The sequence below is a fragment of the Sorex araneus genome, chromosome 1, assembly GCF_027595985.1.
Source record: "Sorex araneus isolate mSorAra2 chromosome 1, mSorAra2.pri, whole genome shotgun sequence".
NCBI lineage: Eukaryota > Metazoa > Chordata > Mammalia > Eulipotyphla > Soricidae > Sorex > Sorex araneus.
In genome coordinates this window covers 298,169,018-298,189,907 of record NC_073302.1, presented here as the reverse complement: position 1 = coordinate 298,189,907, position 20,890 = coordinate 298,169,018, and the positions used below count along the sequence as shown (strand labels likewise).

Genomic DNA, 20,890 nt, shown 5'->3' with positions numbered 1-20,890 from the left:
AGAGAAGGAGTGCATGAAGCCTCAATGTAGCCTCTGGCAAAGGCCACTGTGGGGTGGAAAGAGGCTCTAACCGGGCGCCTTGCTGGCTTTCCTGCTATTTCCTGCTGGTTCTCCTGAAATTTTCCCGCTTCTCTGTTTCCTCCTTCCACGTGGGGACTGTGTCTCCAGGCTTTGGATTGTGCAGGGGGGGAGTCACAGGGAATCTGGAGAAAGGATGACGAGATCAGCACCGCGGGCGTCTTTTAATGTGAGTCTCAAGAAGTCAGGACCCAAGGAGAAGGAGTGGCCGGAATCAAAATGAAATAAAGAAATAGAAAAATGGGTTATGTGGTTTTTAAAAAGCAACAGCAGAGGATAGTGGAGTCACTTCCGTGTGGTCCCTCAGTAGGGCCCTGTCTTGCTGATTGAGTTGTGTGTATGTGTGTGTGTGCGTGTATGTTGGGGGGGTTGTCCTGGTGACCTCAGCCCAGTGGTCTCACTCAGCCCCAGAGAGGTCCTGGCCAGCCCGCTGCCCTCTCTGAGCACCCTGGACACTCCACCACGGCCACCCAATGCCCCTCTGCAGAAAAGGACTGTCCCGGGGGGCTCAGATTAACATGGAAAGTTCATCAATTCTTCTCTAACTTGGAAACTTACCTTTTGGATACTTTGGCTCCGATGACCTGGCGAGACACTTACTGTTCAGTAGAGCCCCTGACAGAGCAGAGACTTGCCGCATCTGCTTTAGACAGAAAGAATGCGAGAGCCCTAGAACCCGGAAGCACCGAATGGGAATGACTCCTGAGCACCTGCGCCTACGGCTGCTCTCAGCACAGTAGCCGAGACATGGAAACAACCCAAATGCCCGGCTACAGATGGATGGATCAGGAAGTCATGGTATATATATACACGATGGAATACTATACAGCTCTAAGAAAGAACAGAAGGAAAGGGAAAGAAGAAAGGAAATACACAGAGTGATGCCTCTTCTCTGTGGGACTTAGAGAGACACAGCAACTCACAACAAAGACCCAAAGGTGGTGTAACTGGGGAGAGGATATAAACAGTGGAGTTGGGGGTGGGTGGGGTCCTTTGAGGAGGGACAGGGGACACTGTGACAGGTGTTGGAATCAAGTCCATGAGGAACCATTATTAGTATCGTAAGCCCCCAAATTAAATAATTACAAATGGTTTTCAAAACACTATTAGAGGTGCTGGAGGATGTTGTCAGGTTCTGAGCTCCCTGTGTACAACTGACCTGGGCACACCCCCAGGACCATGCAGTTCCCCAAACATCACCAGGACCATGCAGTTCCCCGAACATCACCAGGTCTTGCCTCAGAGCCTCTGAACCCCACCAGGGTGGCCAACTGGCCCGAGTGACAGGGCTGGACCCCCTGGGCCTTCTGGATATTCCTGGGAGCCCCCCGAGAACAGTGGGAGATGTTCTCAAATTTCTAATTCATATGAAATTAGAAACTCAGTTTTGCATATGCCCATAATGAAGTTAGTACACAAAGTAATTAACCAGCTTATTTTTGCAAATAGTTTTCCTCTTCTGTGACATTTCCCTGGTATTTGGGGAGATTTCCCCAGATGGGCATGTGTGCAGTCACACAGAGACATGATCGCATCTATGAACATACGTGTACATGCATTATTCACATACGTGCTTTGTAAGCGCTGTCACTACAACAGGCACATTTCACAGTGAGTGCGGGTCCTTAGACGGGGAAGCGTGTGAGGGTCGAAGGCCTCCGACTCAGTGTCTCAAACCAGCTGTGCGGGCAGCTTCAGGAGCCAGAAGCGAGTCCAGTGCCAGTGGAGAGAGAAGCAGTGTCTCGGCCCCACAGGAGCTTCGCGTGCAGAGCCCCCACGGGTTGCCTGCGTGCAGTTGTCTCACTGGTCTCAGCACCTTATTGGACGTGTTGCCTCTCGGTCCCAAGGGACATGCTGTCCCTTTATCGCCAGTGCACGTGGCCCAGAGCGCCTCAGCTGAAGCAGGGAGGGCCAGGGACGTGGGCGCGCGTCCATGCTGCGCCCGCCAGTCAGTGCAGGATCCCGGGACCCTTCCCTGATGTTTCCTGATGGCATTTCAGTGTCTGAGGGAAAGAAAAGCTTCCCAGGGTCACCGAGGGCCTGTGCCGTGACTCAGACTCTGTGGACGTGAGCGAGGAAAGTCCCAGAAAGTCCCGCTTCTCTCTCTGATTTCGGGAATACACGTTGCCAGAGAAACAGAAATATCCCCACTCAAGGGAAGCAGCTGGGCTGAGGTGGGGGCCCTCGGCTCCTCGCTGCTCCCAGGACTCCGCTGCAGAGACCCTCCGGGGCGGGAGGGAGAGCCCCGCCCTGAGCTGGCAAAAGCCAAAGACTGAGTGAAGGCTGAATGGAGAAAGCCACCCCATTCCCCACCGTGTCCTGCTTTACTTCTGTGTCTATTGGTGCAGCGAGACAGATTTCACTGCATGAGATGTACTTAGGAAGCTGCGGCGAGGGGAGGAAGGAAAGGAATCCATGTTCAAGGGCAAACTCAAGCGTCAAAGCACAGCTTGCGAGCAAACAGAGACGGGGAGACAAGTGAGCAGGGTGCAGACTCGGAGGCCCCGGGCTGAGGGAACGAGCCGCAGGTTCCCTCTGCAAAGGCCAGGCTGGAGGCCTGAGCACAGAGCCCCAGCCGTCCACGTGCCAGCTCTCTCGGCAGGGCCGGGTCTTACCGGGCCCCAGGCACGGCATGGCCGGGGCTCTTGCCCCCCCCCTCCTGCATCTCGGGCTGGGAACAGGGTGGCCGGTGGCAGCCACGGGGAAGGACAAGCCCTCCGAGTCTGCTACAACAGGGCGGGACCAGCAGGCTCAGCTGGGTGACCTGGGTCAGAACGGAAAGGACAAACCTGGGGCTGGAGCAATAGCACAGCGGGGAAGGCGTTTGCCTTGCACGCGGCCCAACCCGGGTTCGATTCCCAGCATCCCATATGGTCCCCTGAGCACCTCCAGGGGTAATTCCTGAGTGCAGAGCCAGGAGTGACCCCTGTGTATCGCCAGGTGTGACCCAAAAAGCAAAAAAAAAAAAAGAAAGAAAAAAAGAAAAGGACAAACCCCAGGTGGTTTGGCTGCGACCGTAAAGGAGATTAAGACGAGACAATTTGCAGTGGGGACAAAGCCAGAGATAGGATCAGTGGATCAGTGCTATGGGGGTGGAGGGGAGAGAACGGGGGTGTCGTGGGAGCAACCTGGGGGGCGCAGAGGGCTGGGTGGTGAGCTGGTACAGCACCTCTGCTGGTATGCAGTCCCACCAGTGCCATGCCAGCTCAGGTTCTGGGGCGGTAGGAGCCGAGAGCGAGTGGCCGAGTGACCACTCCGCAAACAGGAGATGACGTCGCTGGGACCAAACAAAGGGTCCCACACCCCCGAAATCAATGACGTGGGCTTACCTATTTTCAAATTGGTTGTGCACAAAAACGCATCAAATTCAAAAGCTTGACAATGAAGCCAGCTCCTCCCCTCTCCCCCCGCCCCTCGGCCCCCGCCAGCCCTGTTGGGTCAGGGCAGAGGGCAGCCTCGGGACAGAACCAGCCCTGCTGCCTCCACGCCCCTCTCACAGTGGATGCTGCTTCCTGCCCCGAGCCCTGGCCCGGCGGCCAGTGCCCGCAGCAAAGGGAGTGTCCTGCTGCTCAGAGTCCTGGTCACGCTCTCTGTCCCTCTCCTCGTGCTCTCAGGGCAGTGTCCGGGTGTCCCCTCCAGCCTGGGCTCACCCCGGCGTGACCCCCACCCCTGCAGACTCACTTCCCATCCCGCCCCCTTGGGAATCCGGCATCCCAAAGGCTCCTGCTCCCCTGCCTGAGTCCCTGGGTCTTCCCCATGAGCAGGTCCCCGTGGGCTCTCCCAGGTGGACAGAGCCCAGCGCCCGCCACATCAGCTGCCTCTCTGCCCCATCCCGCGGGACTAGCCAACCTGGGTAGCCGGGAGAGGGTGCGCGAGTGGTAAAAGAGAAAGAGAAGAGTGGGAGCAAGACAAGGCTTTTTACAAGCAGGCAAAAGCAAAAAGCTCTTTATTTCTCTCAAGCTAGTTTTTCATAATTGATTCCATGAGGAAGTAGGCAAAATGGGGAAGTAACAATACATGCACATTTTCAGTGGCACAGGGCGCAAGCCCTAACAGGGGGCGCATGACAGTTATCTGGGGCGCTGCTCAGAAACTTTACACAATGTGTTCTAACATTTTCCTAAGAAGAGGCTGATTTCTTAATGTAAGGACATTTTTCCAAAAAAGGGTTGTGTCCTTAATTGCAGGTCAGGCCATACTGACATTTTGGCTCCCGGCACCCCTTGAGGTTCCTTCCCGCCTCCCACGGTCTCTCCAGGCTCACAGCAGGGGCCCTTGGTGTCCCGGGGGCCGTTATCCATAAACCAATGGAGCACGGACAGCGTGGGACACAGCTGTGGGCATGGGGAATTCTCTCTCTGGCACCCGGTGCCCTGCGGTGGCCCAGCGCTCTGTGCTCAGGAAGCCCAGGAAGCGACAGGCAAAGACTTGGGTGTCTGGGAGGGCCGTGGGGGGCGGGAAGAATCCTCCTGAAGTCAGAGGAGTGACGGGCACGCAGGCTCCGTCCCTCAGAGTGCTGGGGAAGCCTCGCTCAGTGGGTGCGGGCATTCTCAGAACATCCTCCCTGGGGCTCCCGTTCTGCCTTTTTGTGAACTCGCTTCACCCACCCCTGCTCTGTGCAGACCTGCCTCTCTTGCATGTTCAGAAGCAAAGCCAGGGATAGCCAAGGAACCACACACTTACACGCTGCACTCTGGCCAGGCAGCCCCTGGAGCAAGGTGGACCAAAGCATCTTAGAGACTTTGGTGGGAACTTTGGTGGGGGAGCATTGTTGATTGGTGGTGGGTGGGGTGAGGCAATTGCACCCCTAAAAAATAAATAGTTGCACTCTTGTAAACCAGTATCACCTCAATCAAGTAACACATATAGATATGTACATATAAAATGCCACTATATATGCATTTATGTATGCATGTATATATATAAGTGGGCTGGAGCAATAGCACAATGGGTAGGGCGTTCGCCTTGTACACGGCCGACCTGGGTTCGATTCCTCCACCCCTCTCGGAGAGCCCGGCAAGCTACCAAAAGTATCTCGCCTGCACAGCAGAGCCTGGCAAGCAACCCGTGACGTATTCGATATGCCAAAAACAGTAACAACAAGTCTCACCATGGAGACGTTACTGGTGCCCGCTCGAGCAAATAGATGACAAAGGATGACAGTGACAGTGACAGTATATATAAATGACTCATGTCACCTGAAGTTCCGGCCAGCTTCCTGAGTAGGATCACTCAGTCCCGCAAGGAGCGCCACCCCATCAAAGCCCTGAGTAATGGACACTAGGTCACCTCACAGATGGCCTTTTCCGGGCGCCACACCGGGAGTCCTGGGGTGAATTCCACTCCCTCTCGCCAGCTCGGGCACTGAAACTCTAGCCCTGCCTCTTAAAAAGGGGGTCTTGGGCTTGTGGTCCCATGAGTAAGAGGCAATAAGGGGCCAATCCAATCTGGTTTCTGAACAGTTTGGGCAGGGATGTCTCAAAAATATATCTCTTAGGGAAAGATGGACTTTCCTTTTTCCAAAGCTCGTGAAGCTGACAGCAGAGGAGTGCAGGGGAGGGCAGGGGACTCGGAGGGCCATGCTCCTGTCTCCAGAGTAATAAGGAAGAAGGAAGTAGTCACCTTTACATTGCAATTACAAATTAAAAGATTTCTTCCCACATGCCGTGCATCTCTATGGGAGGGAGGATAGGAGCCAAGGGAAGCGCCCTGGGGCCTGTGCTCTGGGTCTGAGTTCTCCTGCCCAGCAATAGGTCAGCTGAGACTGTCTGGAAATTCTGTTAGTAACTACAGTAAGTGAATGTTTATATTTTTAGTTATTTTATTTATTTGGGGGTGGGGCTAGAGCGATAAGGCAGCAGGTAGGGCATTTGCCTTGCACGAGGTCGACCCAGGTTCGACCCTCCATCCCTCTCGGAGAGCCCAGCAAGCTACCAAGAGTATCCCGCCCACACAGCAGAGCCTGGCAAGCTCCCCGTGGCGTATTCGATATGCCAAAAACAATTACGACAAGTCTCACAATGGAGACGTTACTGGTGCCCGCTTGAGCAAATCGACAAGTGATACACTGCAGTGATTTTTTTTTAATTTGAGGGCAAATCTGACTGTGTTCAGGGCTTACTACCAACACTTCACTCCAGGATCACTCCTGGCAGGGATCAAAGAAGCGTCGGGGGTGCCGAGGGTAGAACCCAGGTTAGCCCCAAGCAGAGCCAGTGCCCCACCTGCCGTGCCTCTCTCCAGCCCAGCCAGTGTTGATATGTTTGAAATTCTAACTAGAACCCTCAGACTGCTTTAGAAATGAAAAGTTCTCCAAAAGGAAGGGGGAAAAGTGATCTTTTAAAAAATCCCCCTCCCAATACAAACACGCCTTTTGGCGTTCTTGATGAATTATTTTCAGCTAGGGAATATTTTTGTTTCATCATCTCTGTCCTTATGTTGGAAGGAAACCTGTAGTAATAGCATTTGATAGAACCCTAACTTCTCTACACATTTAGACCTCATTGTTGCTGGGAGAGGCGTCCCCGAAACAATGTTTCAAAAATCTATTTTAGAGTTTAAAGTGTCCTTACCCTTCCCTAGTTTAATGTACTCAGCAGAATAGCAGTGGAGTGTGAGATACCGACTGGGAATGGTGGAGGAACGTCTGTGGCAGTGGGCACGTTAGGAGAGTGTGAAAGGATGGTTCCTTTGTCGCTTCGTAGCGCAGGTATTCCATGCTACCCCGTTGCAACTGAGTGTAAAATCCTGATAATTTCCTACTGCTGAGCCCGGTTACTGGGTTGCTCTCATTGTGTTGAAACTTTCACGTCTTGTATCCTCAATAAATCAATCCCCCCAGGTGCTAAAATTTGGCAAGAAAATCAGAGAAGCAATCCAAGGTTTTAGGGGATGAGATGAGTCATAATCACAGATTTCTACCTGCACCGTGACAGGAGCAAACACTGTTCTGCATCCAGGGATGCTGCTGCCGACACTAACACACCCAAACCTCCCCCCACGGAAATATGCAAGACACAACTTTGAGCTTGTTTTGATGGGGCGAGGGGTCAGAAGGGGAGGTCCCTCCCGGTGCTTTCAACAGGCTCCTTCAATGAAAGGACTGAGGTGCCACTGAGGGCGGGCTGGGACTGACCACCCAGGCCACCTCGGCCGTGAACAGGGTGTCCAGGGCTGCACCCAGAGCTTCGGCTGGGGTCATTGTGGGGCGTTGGGGATCCGGTCAGAGGTGCTCACAGGAAGGATGCACCCCCCCTCTACACAAGATTATTATTATTATTATTATTAATATCAATATTATTATTATTTGCTTTTTGGGTCACACCTGGCGATGCTCAGGGGTTACTCCTGGCTCTGCATTCAGGAATTACTCCTAGCGGTGCTCAGGGACCATATGGGATGCTGGGAATTGAACCCAGGTCGGCTGTGTGCAAGGCAAACACCCTCCCCACTGTACTATCGCTCCAGCCCCACTACAATATTATTTTTAATGCAAGTTGCATTTTCCTGGGTGTCATACTGCTGACAGGGATCTACCTTCCTCCCTCTATACCTCACCTGCTGGCCACGATGCCACCTCCTCCAATGCTGGACTCATCTTGACAGTTTCCATATTGTATTACTCCATTTTCACTCAAACATCTGACTTCAAATCCTCAAACAAATGGAAGTGAATTCAGTTCAAAGAGACATCATTCTAACTAACATTCATTTTGTTCCATTTAGCATTGACTCTGACAGACAGATATTTCCCTCTCTGCTCACTATGCTAGAGGAGTTGTTTTTCTTTAGAGTCAGAATATTAGCAATGGGGGTTTGCGTATTTTTTGGAATAAAAACATTTTGATTCAAATTGCAACTGTTTTTGTTAACATTTACTGTTTCAAATACTGGTGCATCAAATTAAGAAAGTCATTTCCTCCTAACTCAGTGAAGAGAAAACAGATTTTTGGAGTTAGCATCTATTTATGAAGTACGTATATGCCTTGAAGCCATTGCTTGTGCCCTCGATGTCTGAGTGTGCACAGACAGGGGAATTGTTGGTTATGGATTTGGTGATTACACAGAGTCTGGTTTCTTTTTAGACAGAAAATCAGGAAATGTTGTTTTTACTCTAAATGCATCGATGGAGCAAAGCACTAACAAAACAGTCTCTTCAATTCTAACTCCAGGTTGGAGAAACCACAGCCTCAGAATTAGTTATATAGTTTCCTGTTTTCAAGGGTATTTCCTTTGCAGAGTCTTGTTACCAAGGATTTCCAAATTGAAAAGTCAAGACTGCAGGCAGTCTACTGCACAGTGATACTGATTTACAATATGTGAGCCCCGCTGTGCCATTTCACGGAGAAAACAGCAGAGAATAAATATAGATAGAGTAAAGAGGTAAGGCTATAACCAGGCACAGGCAGTGTCTTGCAGTTAGACTCTTGGGCACAGCTGTGAATAAAACCGACAGTGAAGTTGCCGGCACTAAATGAGAAATCACAGAAACTTCACCCAAGAGATCCAGATTTTCCACACCCAAGACACACCTAACAAATGTGTGGAGTTGGGAATGCACTTTGGAAAACTCCTTAAATTCTCTTTCGCCTATGAGAGCAAACCAGCCAGAAAGGCAAAGAAGCTTGCAGTAGGGTCAGGCTCCCAGTGAAGGAGCAAGGGCGTTGGGATTGCGGATTCCTGACTCGCATTACTTGGTCTTAGACACATGGGAATCGTCACTTATCAGTACGGGAAGAAGGGTGAGAAGCTGGAGTGATAGCACAGCAGGGAGGGGATTTTCCATGCATGCAGCTGACCTGAGTTCAAACCTGGCACCTTATATGCTCCCCTGGGCTCACCAGGAGTGATCCCTGAGAGTCAGGAGTAAACCCTGAGCACTCCTGAGTGTGGGAAGAAAGAAAGAAAGAAAGAAAGAAAGAAAGAAAGAAAGAAAGAAAGAAAGAAAGAAAGAAAGAAAGAAAGAAAGAAAGGAAGGAAGGAAGGAAGGAAGGAAGGAAGGAAGGAAGGAAGGAAGGAAGGAAGGAAGGGAGGGAAAGAAGAAAGAAAGGAAGAAAGAAAGAGAGTGGAAGGAAAGGGAAAAAGAGTGGAAGAAAAGAAAGGGAAAAAGAGGAAGGAAGGAAGGAAGGAAGGAAGGAAGGAAGGAAGGAAGGAAGGAAGGAAGGAAGGAAGGAAGGAAGGAAGGAAGGAAGGAAGGAAGGAAGGAAGGAAGGAAGGAAGGAGGGACTGGAGTGATAGCATAGCGGGTAGGGCGTTTGCCTTGCACGCGGCTGACCCGGGTTCAAATCCCAGCATCCCATATGGTCCCCTGAGCACCGCCAGGGGTGATTCCTGAGTGCAGAGCCAGGAGTAACCCCTGTGCATCGCCAGGTGTGACCCAAAAACCAAAAAAAAAAAAAAGGAAGGAGAGAAGGAAGGCAGGATAATTGCATTATTCCTTACTACATTTTATCATTTAATAAATGAAATTTAACAATAATATTCTTATTTGTTCAAATACCTCAGTGTATTTTCTCATCTGATATTTAGTACATTAAAATTTTCTTTTAGTACTCAAGGAACTTGTAACTTTTACATTATACTCTTAGTTCCTTTTCCTCGTTAAACAACTGGAGATGATCAACCTGTTCAATGTTTAGAGAACAGGATGAAGTAGGGTAGTGATTCTGTTCCTCACCAATCTTTCCCTCATCAACTACACAAAAGTAAAAATGTCATTAATATTTATTAGATATAACTATGGTACTACTTTTAATTTGTCATTCAGATCTTAAATTTCTGGCCACTCACTTCAAAAAATATTCCTTTTGATATGTAAATCTTAATTACCCAAGACTTTTCTTTGAAAGAGATACCATACAAATTACAAATATAATGAGATTGATAAGTTTAATTCTTTCTGCAGATGATTACCACAATTTGGAATTTTTTTCCCTAGATAGCTTAGATTCACTTCTCACTTTTCATAGTTTTAGAAGCCCAATTATAAAATAATACTCAAAAATTAGCAGGTTACATAGAAATCGCCTATTTTCTATTTTTATCTATTTTTTAAAAGTGAACAGAGCTTATATGCTAGAGATGATTATATATACTTGCACATTATTTCTAAGTAAACCCTAGACTATTTTTATGTTAAATCACAAAGGTACTTAATAAAGGTAAGAGGTACAAAAGTTGAAATACTAATTTCAGACAGCCTTGACACCAAGCATTTCTCAGATGGCCAAATCCACTTGGCGATAAGAAAAGCACGGTATTAGGAGTGAGGACGACTTCTAGTTCAATCTTTCAAGTCAAAGCCAAAATGTCACTTCCCATCGGTGTCTAAATCTTCCCAACATGGAAACAAAAACTGCAAAACAAGATGTAGTCAGTGACACACCCAAACCTAGAATGTGTAACACTGAGATTTCGAGGGAGACCCTGGCCGGGGACAGCCAGTATGACGTTCTTGTGACAGGAGCCTTGAGGTCAGCTCTGTTTGGGAGTTAGGAACGCAAGGGCCACCTTCGTGCTGGTGGCCTGAGGCAGCCAGGACCCCCTGCTTGACCCTGGTAGCTCACAGAAACCAGGACAGCAGGACTCAGCCAAGGAGCTTGAGGGGAAGGTAGGCAGGCAACCCTGTGGCACCCCACACCCATGGGACGAACTCGATGCGTCCGCTGCGGGTCCCTTCACTCTCCAAGGACACTTCTGACCCTTGCACATGCCCGAAGGTCGGATGCTCTGAGAGATAAATATGTTGTCAGGAAGCACCAGGACACACCCAATATACACCTTTTAGTTCAAACAAAAGAAAGTGAAGACAGAGGGAGGGGGAGGGAGTGAGGATGAAAGCCGTGCTGAAGAGGTTGCTCAGGCACATCACTGAAGACCTGGTCCAGTGTGCATCCCTCCTGACGGAAACCCAATCACCAACTCTGCAACTGTGTTTCTCACAAGGGCCGGATGTGGAGAGCTGGTGGCCACCCGGCCTCGCCGGCGGAGTGTGGACGACACAGCCCAAAGCGCCATCATCTCCTTTGTCACATTGCCTGGCATACCCTGGGTGCTGAATTTTATGCAATAGGCTCAAATTTTCTAATTGTCATCCCACCACCTGTTCTTATTTCTCCATGTTGCATTTCAATTAGCTTTGGAGGGTTCCTGCTCAGGGCAGGCAGATGATCCCTAGATCAGATGGAGCATATATGCATCTATTATGTGCAATTACCGGAAGACACAAGATATGAGCAATTTTACAATAAATCAGTTTTAAATATCCAACGGTAGCCAAAATAGATGAGATATAAGGAAATAAAAGAACTAGAATTTTGTTGCTTTCCTCGTTAGCGCTCCTGTTAATTAAAAGAATACAGGCTCAAGTGTGTGATTTTTTAAAAGAGATGTGTTCTAGCAGACTTAATAGCAGCACACATTTAACAAATCACCAAAAAACACATGCATTTCCGTATGGCAGATAGCAAATCATAGAAAACAATGGGGTTGGCTAAAAGGAAGTAGTTTCTCCTTTTTTCAAGTTCAGGTGTATTTTTAGATTAGGAAATGAGGATCAAGCCTAACAGATCTGCTAGTGATGTAAATGGGTGGATGGTTCAAACACTCCTTTCCCAGCACTGGGGCACAGCAGACGCAGGAAGGACAAATGTGGGGCTCCCGAAGAACAGATGTTGCATGATCTCGCTTATCTGTGGCCCTCACAGGAGCAGGGTGGGGGAAGGGAGAGTGTCAAACACAGGCTGTGCCCCTGGACCCAAGATTGCAAACATGAGATGGAAAAGGAAGGATAGAAATCAATGTGGGAAGTACGAGATGGACAAGAGCTACGGAGGCAGGGGTCAGGGGTCTGGGGCACAGGGTGGTAGAGAGAAGTGGTGTGTAATATACATGTTATATGTACATTACATACGTATCACATATGTACCACAGAGCCAACAACACTGCAAGCAGGAGACCCAAATTACAACTCAGGGCTCAAGTGTCCTTGTCAAGGAGGCATTTGTGGGAGAGGTGGTGAGAAGCTTCCTGTGGCGCTGGTGGTGGTGGTGGTGAGGGAACAGCTCGTGCTGAACCTTTATTGTGAAGGCCTTTGTGAACCACAGTGCTTTGATACAGAGAAAGGAAAGAGAAGAGAAGGGGAACAATGTGGTCCGCAGCTTCTGGGGAAGGGAGAGGGCAAGTGAGAGAAGACAGAGGGGAAGTTCCACCCGTGGATGACAGTCCCGGGCTGAAGGAAGCAAGGCGCAGCTGCAGCGGGTGTCTCGGCCTGTGCTCGCAGGGCAAGCAATTTCTTTATCTGTTTTTTCTTTTCTTTTTTTCTATTGTTCCTACTGGGCTGGAGCGATAGCACAGCAGGTAGGGCGTTTGCCTTGAACTTGGTCGACCCGGGTTCGGTTCCTCCGTCCCTCTCAGGGAGCCTGGCAAGCTACCGAGAGTATCCCACCTGCACAGCAGAGCCTGGCAAGCTCCCCGTGGTGTATTCGATATGCCAAAAACAGTAACAACAAGTCTCACAATGGAGACATTACTGGTGCCACAATGGAGACATTACTGGTGCCCGCTCGAGCAAATCGATGAGCAATGGGATGACAGTGTTATTACAGTGACAGTGATTGTTCCTACTGTGAGAAAACATGTGTTAGTGGAACCTAGTCTAATAATCATTTCACAAACTATGAAAATCAAACCATCTATGTGGTAAAGGTTCCACATTAACCATGATGTTTGTGAATTGTTCTCCATGAAACCGGAAAAATGGTAACTCACTGAGATAACGAAGGATTATGCTGAAATAATGTCATGTTTTGTCTAAGGATTTCCTTAGAACTATTTGAATGTTTTTCTTAAGTAATATTTGAATATTGTTTGAGTTGTGAAAAAAAAGTTGCCCTATAAATGGCTTAGCTGGATTAGAAGCAGAAAAATATCAAATCAGATATTTTAAAAAATATTCCTAATAATGAATTCTGATTCTACTATTATCCTAACTTGAACTAGAAAGAGTTAATATCATGAATTTCATTACCTTTCAGTCACTGTCCTCAAAGGTTGTGTAAATTATATAATCCTCAAAAAGTACTCTATGAGGTTATTGCTATAAGATAGAACCATCATTGTTATTGATAATATTATTGGAGATCAAATAGCAGGAATGATTTATTAATAACTGCAAACAGAACATTTTTAAGCACAATGTATCATAACAACATTTCATTACCTTGAACATTTCCTTTTTTTCTTTCCTAGCTTCAATCACTTATGTATTTGTGCAATGAAATAATTATTTGAGAAATCATTTCTTTTCACTGGGGAATTATGTTCTTTTCGGTCCTTTAGAGGATAAGAAGAGTTAGTGGCTGCAGACAGAATGCCCGGGAGACAAGTGCATGTGGCAGCATACTGAGGGTGGGACAGACTCGAATGGTGCCTACGGGGTATGAGGGCAGTTGGATTCATCTGAATTTGGGATCTCTGTTCATACTTACCCTGACTAAATCATGCTCACTGGACCTTTGGACGCCCACCCCCGCTGGAGTTGGCTGCTGGCGTGGGGAGGGTTTGGACAAGTCTCTTTCCTTCCACTCGTGCCAGTTTCAGAAGGACCCTGAGATAAGATTCCCATGCAAACATACTCCACAGCTGAAGGAGCAGGTGTCTGTGTTTGCACAGACCACTGGGCGCTGCACCAGGACCTTCTCCCTGTCAGGTGGAGCGCCTCGCCTGAGAAGAAGCTAGGAAGGAGCAGTAAGTTTCTGTTGATAGACTCCACAGAGGAGAAATAGCTTTTAGCCATCAATGCAAATAAATAGACCATTCATGCAAAACAATCACAAATAAATGGAGTGTGTAAGAAGATACCACCCAAACCCCTTAGAAGCTCAAAAGTTGATGGTGCTAAAGGATTGCCAGAGACCTTGGAAAGATAAGCCAAACAGCAGAGGAGAAGCCCAGCAGGAGAGATGCCCAAACCCTCTCCGCATATAGGAGTTCACAGCAGAAGATACTTTGGAGGAAGAGGCAACAACATAGACGACAACCTTGACGACCCAGTCAGACCTCCACGGGCCACACCCTCATCCAAATGAGCAATTTCAGTCTTCACCAGAGGCGCAAGGGCTGGCTGTGTGAGAGGGAGTCTTTGTTGAGCTGCTGTTGGACTCTGGTCCCACGGGGAGGGGGCAGGGGACAGAGTGGAGACGGTGAGCATGCGCAGAGCCAGGACGTTCTGCTCCTCCTCCCGGCCAGCTGTTAGGTGTGTGACTTCCAGCTCTCTGCCCAGATGTTCGGTGTTTATGGAGATTCTGGTCGAGCACCAGGAGAGAAATATGTTTTGCCGTCTGGACAACATAGGCAAGCAGTCCCGGTGCGGCTCTGTCGTGACATTCCTCAGTAGGTAACCCAATGTCCAGTGCTCCTCCATCATTTGGCGATCAAGAAAGGATGAGGGGAAGGAGAAAAATAGGACAGAGGATTGTTTTAAAAAATCGAGGGCAAGTGCACAAAGTTTCATAATTTGATATGACCCGATCCTGAAAAAATCTGAAGGAATCCTAAACTACAGTTCCGTGCTCAGCCCAGCAAGCAGGCCAGTAGGAGGGCCCAGAAGGCCACTTTGCAGCACACATCGCACCTTAGAAATGTATTCTCTGAGCATTTCCTTTGGAAGACAGGAGATTGCTAGCCCAAGTGAGGAAGCACAGTTAGTGAGGCTCACAGGGCAGAGGCAGCTGGGACCCCAGGAGAACTGGAGAGGAGATTTTAGGCTGGCAGTGAGTGGTGGGCATCAAAGCAACCACTGCACATGGTAAAAGGCTCAGGGAGGTAAGGCCGATGGAATATCAAACTCAGCGAGAGCACCAGCACAGTTTGGGGAAATGAATTAGTAAGTATCCAGAGAACTCTCAGTCAACCATGAACTCAAGGAAAACCAGGGGCATAGGAACAGAAAACTCATGTTTGTCACATGTCGGAATTCATTGTTTTGGCAGCATCTTAAAATAAATGAACAATAACTCACGTGGGGGAGCAGGAGCGGGGTGGGGTGGGAAGGGTGTGTGGGGAAGGAGGAACAGAATGGCCTGTCCTGGGGAGAGTCTGCCAGGAATGATTGAAAATGAGAAACCAAGAAAGGTATAAATCTTATTCATATCAATGGGGCTAAATGCAGGAATAACTAAATAAAATGAGAGCTACAAGATTTTGCCTAGAAGAAAGAATTCAGACTGGGCTGTGAGAGATGAAGAACATAAGTGTTATATAGTGGCATTGTTTGGGTTTTGGTGTATATGCATGTATAACTGAATAAATAAAAGTTCTTATTAAAAGATGGGTGGGAATTGAACGGGTCTTAATTTTATAGGTCAAAGGATGAGTGTGTATTGGCCTCAACGTACAGCCTTATACTGTCTGAAATGAATTTAGTGGTAAAGGAGCAAGCAGATACTGAGCAAGTTTGGAGTGCTTCTGTTTTGAGTAACATTGCAAACCCTATTTTGACTATTAAGAATCAAAAGTGTTGACCTAAGTGAATAGTGTTTTTATTCTTATGATCTTAACTGTAAAGTCTCTCTTTATAGAATTTTAATATTGGAAAATGTATACTTAAATAACTGATTCATCTTTCAGTGAGGTAGCTTATATTAAAAAAGATATCATACAATAAAATTTCGGAGCTACAGACCTCATTAATTCAGTTTTTTTTCCATATTCTATCTAGGCGAAGGTGAAGTTTACCTTTGAATGCCTAAGAAGAAATGAATATTGTAAGCATCATTATAAGGATATCTTGGTCATTTCTTTAAAAGATACTGAAGATTGAAATGTATAACCTATTATGTAACAGATTATTTTATTAAACAAATATAGAGTTGAATTTGTTGATTTAATAAATGCTTGTTAAGTATTTTGTTCAGGCATTCTGTTACATATCGGGGATGAAAAGTTAAAATACATCATTATTGCTTTCACGGGGATAGATGAGTCGGGGGATTTATGTTAAAAAGATCAGTTGTGCTGAAAAGGAGAAAAATAATCATTACTCTTTGCATACCTACACAAAGTGCTTTAGCAGGTGGAGGTGTGGTTCTAGAATTCCTGCAGAGAAAGCCCCGGAAGCCTGGACGGAGTCAATCCTAGGGGAGAAATGCAGGTGGAGTAGCAGGTCTGCAGGGAAAGGAAGGAAGATGCCATCTAGCTCAGGGCAATAGGCAGCATTTGTAGCTGCTATTAGTAACAGTAGCCAAGAATTCAAGTTATTTCTTTCTCTGTGCTCAGCCCTGCCTGGTTCCCCACATAAAAGCACCCTGGTACAGTTCTCACAACTACCGTATCTCACTAGGAGGTTCCCCCAAACTGCACCTGGGCTCCACATCTTCAAAGAAACTTTATAGCATTTGTGTAAACTCTACATTCCAACACTGGTAGGGGAATGCTTCGGTGAAGTGGAAAGAAAATTCAGCATGGATTAGGGAATCAGGCAGAATCGCCATCTGGAACAGAGCCAGAGAAAAGGCTAGAAAGATTGCAAACAAGTCGCTGTTTATTGTTTTCATCCCCTGCAAGTTTTCCAAATATCCTCTGGATTTTCAGTCAGGGCAATGTGTGTTTGTAGGGGAAAGCAGAAAAGGAAGGAGTTAGATATGTGATGCTGAAAAATCAAGTGGAGGGGGGGAGAGAGAGGGAGAGGGTAAGGGAGTTAGGGGGAGAGGAAAGAGAAAAAGGGAGGGAGAGGTAGGGAGAAAATGGGAGAGAGAGGGAGAGGGAGAGAGAGAGAGAAGGAGGGAGGCAGGAGAGGGGGAGAGAGAGGGAGATAGAGAGGGAGAGAGCAGGAGAGAGAGGGGGCAAGAGAGAGAGAGGGAGAGAGGGAGAGAGGGGGTAGAGGGGGAGGGGAAGAGAGGGAGGAGAGAGGGAGGAGAGAGGAGGGAGGGGGAGATAGGGGAAGAGTCAGGGGGAGAGAGAGAAAAGAGGGAGAGAGAGGGGGAGAGTGGGAGGGGGAAGAAAAGGGGGAGAGAGGGAGAAAGAGGGAGAGAAATGGGAGAGGGGGAGAGAGAGGGAGAGAGAGATGCTGGCAATGGTGCAGGTGGGCTGAGAAAGGCAGGTAAGAACAAGACCTGCAATGGTCCAGCGTCCCCTGCCCACCCCACAAATGACACCGATAGCTTCAGCGTAGTCATCACTGGTGCAGCAAAAGGAATAAAAAGATGAATATTTAGAGAAAGATGAAGAAGGAAATGGTCTCCCACTGGCTGTGCTATGGCCGTGACCGCTCAGCACGGTACTGGGTGCTCTGTGGGGGGTGCTCACTGCCCAGCTAGACCCACCCGTAGGTCCCTCCACTGCGCTGCTAGTGGCTGCGGCTTCGGGCCGGGCCTTAATTCACCCCTTTCCTGCTGAACACAAACGATGTTGGAAGGTCCTTGGCCACCAACGTGGTCCCAAAGCTCCACCTTCCCCTTGTGACCTCGGGAAGGCCCCCACCGTGTCCACGGCAACCCAGAGCCACGCGGTGGCCAGAGCAGTCACACCCGGAGGAGGTGGTCAGTGCAGGGGGCCAGCTGGCAGCCCTCGCAGACGCGCACTGAGCACGCCCTCCCGGGCCCGCGCCCGCGCCCTGCCCCCCGCCTGCTGACCGCCCTGTGTCCTCCCCCGCAGGGCTCTATGAGACCTTCCTGACCAATGACGGACCAGAATGCTGTGACATCCGGAGGGAAGCAGCGCGCAGCGGCGCGCCCGCGCGGGGACCCGCCACCCAGCTCAGCGCCTCGTGCCACAGGACCTCGCTCCCGGCCTCGGCGGCCCCCAGACTGTGCCCCAGCAGACTCAGACTGTGCGTCCTCGTGCTGATGCTCCTGCACACAGTGCTCACCGCCTCGGCCGCCCAGAACACCACGCAGCTGAGCCTGGGCGGCATCGGCGCGCTGGAGGAGCGCTCGGGTCACGAGGACTGAGCACCCCGCGCGGACACGGACGCGCATTGGCGGGGGGCTGGGGGCCGGAGCACTTCGCGCCCCGCCCCGGGTGCTCACTGAGCACTTGTCGCCCCGCCCGGAGGGAGACTCGTGGGAAGGCGGCCTGGATGCCAAAAGCGAGGACGCAAGCAGCTTTGGATGGCCTCGGAGGCTGTCCAGTGACTCCTTTCTCACCATTTTATACACTGTGTTTTACTGTCGGAGGTTTTCTTTGCGCCCCCTCCCCACCCCTCGGTTTGGGTTTCTCTGTCTCTTGCCGCACCTGTGGATGCAGCATCCCTTGGAAGATGGTTTCCCACCTGTGGATGCAGTGCTCCTCGGGAAAACTGGACGCAGCATCCCTGGGGGAGGGACGGTCCCCACCTATGGGCGCAGCGTCCCTGCGGGCCGTCCCCACCTGTGGATGCGGTACTCCTTGGGAACACTGGACGCAGCATCCCTTGCGGGGTGGGCCCCACCTGTGGGGGCGGCATCCCTTGGGGGACGGTTTCCCAGAGGGCCAGTGCGTCCCTTCACTGTCTCTTAGGCACCCCCTGCTCCCTAGTCGCTGTGTGTGTCCATCTGGTAGTTCTGTCTTCATGTCCTGTCACTTGCTAATAGAGGAATGACTGCTATGACCTCGTGGTATAGCAAAAAACAACAACAACAACAAAAAAATCACAAAAACATTTAAAAAGACAAAAAAAAGAAAACAAGAAAAAAAATGAAAAAAAAAATTCCCTCCCGCTCCCGCTCCCCCTCCCGCGCCCCTTCTGCCAAGCCGGCCCGAGCCCTGCCTCCCCGCCCCCCCCCACCGGGACCCCCAGCCGGCGACCCCCAGCTCGCTGCCCTCTGGGGGACACGGGGGCGCGGGACAGGGGGTGGGGGGCCCCTCTGCGCCGTCCTGCGAAAGTGGCCTTAGGCCGGGAACGCAGTTTTTTTATGTTGGAAACAAAATCAAAGGCGAGGAGGACTCCTGAGCCGGGTCCCCAAGGCCCAGCCGCTCCGGGGGGCGCAGAGGGTCGCCCGCCACTGCAGACTGTCCCCTTCCGCCCCGGCCGGAGGGGCCGGTGGCCGTGCTCAGGCACCTGCATCTACAGAATATATACGATTTTATCCCAGTATCTCCCCAACATAGGGTCCTAAAGGGTTCCAGGCATAGAGCATCTGCAAATTCCTGAGTTATCACAAAGGAGGGATTCCTTTTTCTTTTCTTTTTCTTTCTTTTTTTTTTTTTTTTAAAGTAAGTAGGTTAGCCATTTCCATTAAAGTGCAAACACTTTATCACTAACGTGCTCTAGGTAGTTGAGGAAGAGAGAGACACGGGCTGCATTGTTTGTGATTTTTTTTTTCCCTCTTTTGCGGGAACATTTCACCCGCTGAGTGTCTATGAATTTGCTTTCTAAAAAAACAAAAACAAAAAAAACCTAAAAAGGCTTTTATGAGTTTACAGTAGAATCAGTGGAAGGAAGAGTTAATAAGGGCTGTTTTTAAAACAAACAAAACAAAACAAATAATTAAAAAAAAAAACACTTTACATTCCTTCCTGTTCTCTGACTAAGCTTGGGAAGTGCACTTCAGATTTCTTCGTGGTGTAGCTGGGAGACGAAGGAAATTATAGGGAAGGTCCTCTTAGCGAACAAAATTTAGTTATCGACTTTATAGCTATGAAATTCCCCCAGGCATTTGTTTCTGTTCAAACAAACTTTAATCTCTGCATCATACTTAATCCTGCAACATGCCGTACAGTATGCATATTTTGTTTTAAATAAACAAATGTTTTGTTCCAGTCTGTTAAGAATATTCAAAAATAATAAAGGTATTGCTTAATAAAATTGCTAGAATTGTTTAGCAGTACATGCACAAATATTTTACTAGATTATTTGTTTTAATAGTGTTCTGTTGAGACTGAAAATCCTAAAATGGTCTGCGCAAATACAAAAAAAAAAACACAAAAAACCGCAAAATTCTCCAGCTTTTGTTCATTTTTTTGGAAATTGTTTCATGCAAATGGAAACACGTTCACATATGCACATACACACATAAGCACAGAATATTTAATTTATGGAAATACGGTTCTATTTTAGGGGCACGAGTGGGCGGGGAGCTCTCCGGCACTTATTAGCTGCGTTAAGTGACTGCGACTGTTAAATTCTTATGGAATATTTCAAAGCCCAACTCGGGGTAGAATGTAGCTATCAGGGGGGTCGGGAGGGTGGGAGGTGTCGGGGAGTGCTCACGGGGCTGAGTGGGGGCGGTTCCGACGGGCCAGTTCTCGCTCACCTGGTCCCTAAGTGGAGACCAGGTCGCAGCTGCTGTGTGTCCATCTCCCATGTCCTCACTGTTCTTCCTGCCCCGACTAGGGCTGGGGGTAAAACCAGCCTCTCAGAACTAATAAGCTTCATTTTTCTCTTTGACACTTTTTGCAACTCATTCGAGTATATCAAAATAAAAAGGAAATTGAGTAGTAACACTTGCCCCTATTGCAGCTTGAACTTACAGTGGAAAGAGCAAAGAGGAGAAGAGAAGCCAACCCTCTGCAGGACACCTGTAAGAGTTAGAAGGAAGGGGCTTAATTATACACCTGAGCCACAGGGGGGAGGTGGGCGGGGCGGGCGGGGCGGGGCAAGAGCCCTTTATCCCCAGCGAGTAGCTGGCCCCGCAATCTCGGGGCATTGCCCGAGGATTGTTTCCTCATGGCCTGTATATTTCTCTCTCTTGGACTGGAGAGACAGCACAGCGGGTAGAGCGTTTGCCTTGCATGCGGCCGACCTGGGTTTGATTCCTCCGTCCCTCTCGGAGATCCTGGTAAGCTACCAAGAGTATCCCGCCTGCAGGGCAGAGCCTGGCAAGCTCCCCGTGGC

The 20,890-nt window shown here is 49.1% G+C and overlaps 1 protein-coding gene across 1 annotated transcript in view; it reads left to right on the top strand.

Moving 5' to 3' along the window:
- NALF1 (NALCN channel auxiliary factor 1) overlaps positions 1-19,863 on the top strand; it is a 555,696-nt gene extending 535,833 nt beyond the window's left edge. Inside the window, exon 3 of the mRNA XM_004614077.2 lies at positions 17,731-19,863. Within this exon, the coding sequence (XP_004614134.2) occupies positions 17,731-18,026 (296 nt within the window). The 3' untranslated portion in view covers positions 18,027-19,863. The remainder of the gene's footprint in view (positions 1-17,730) is intronic.
- Positions 19,864-20,890: the final 1,027 nt, after the last annotated feature.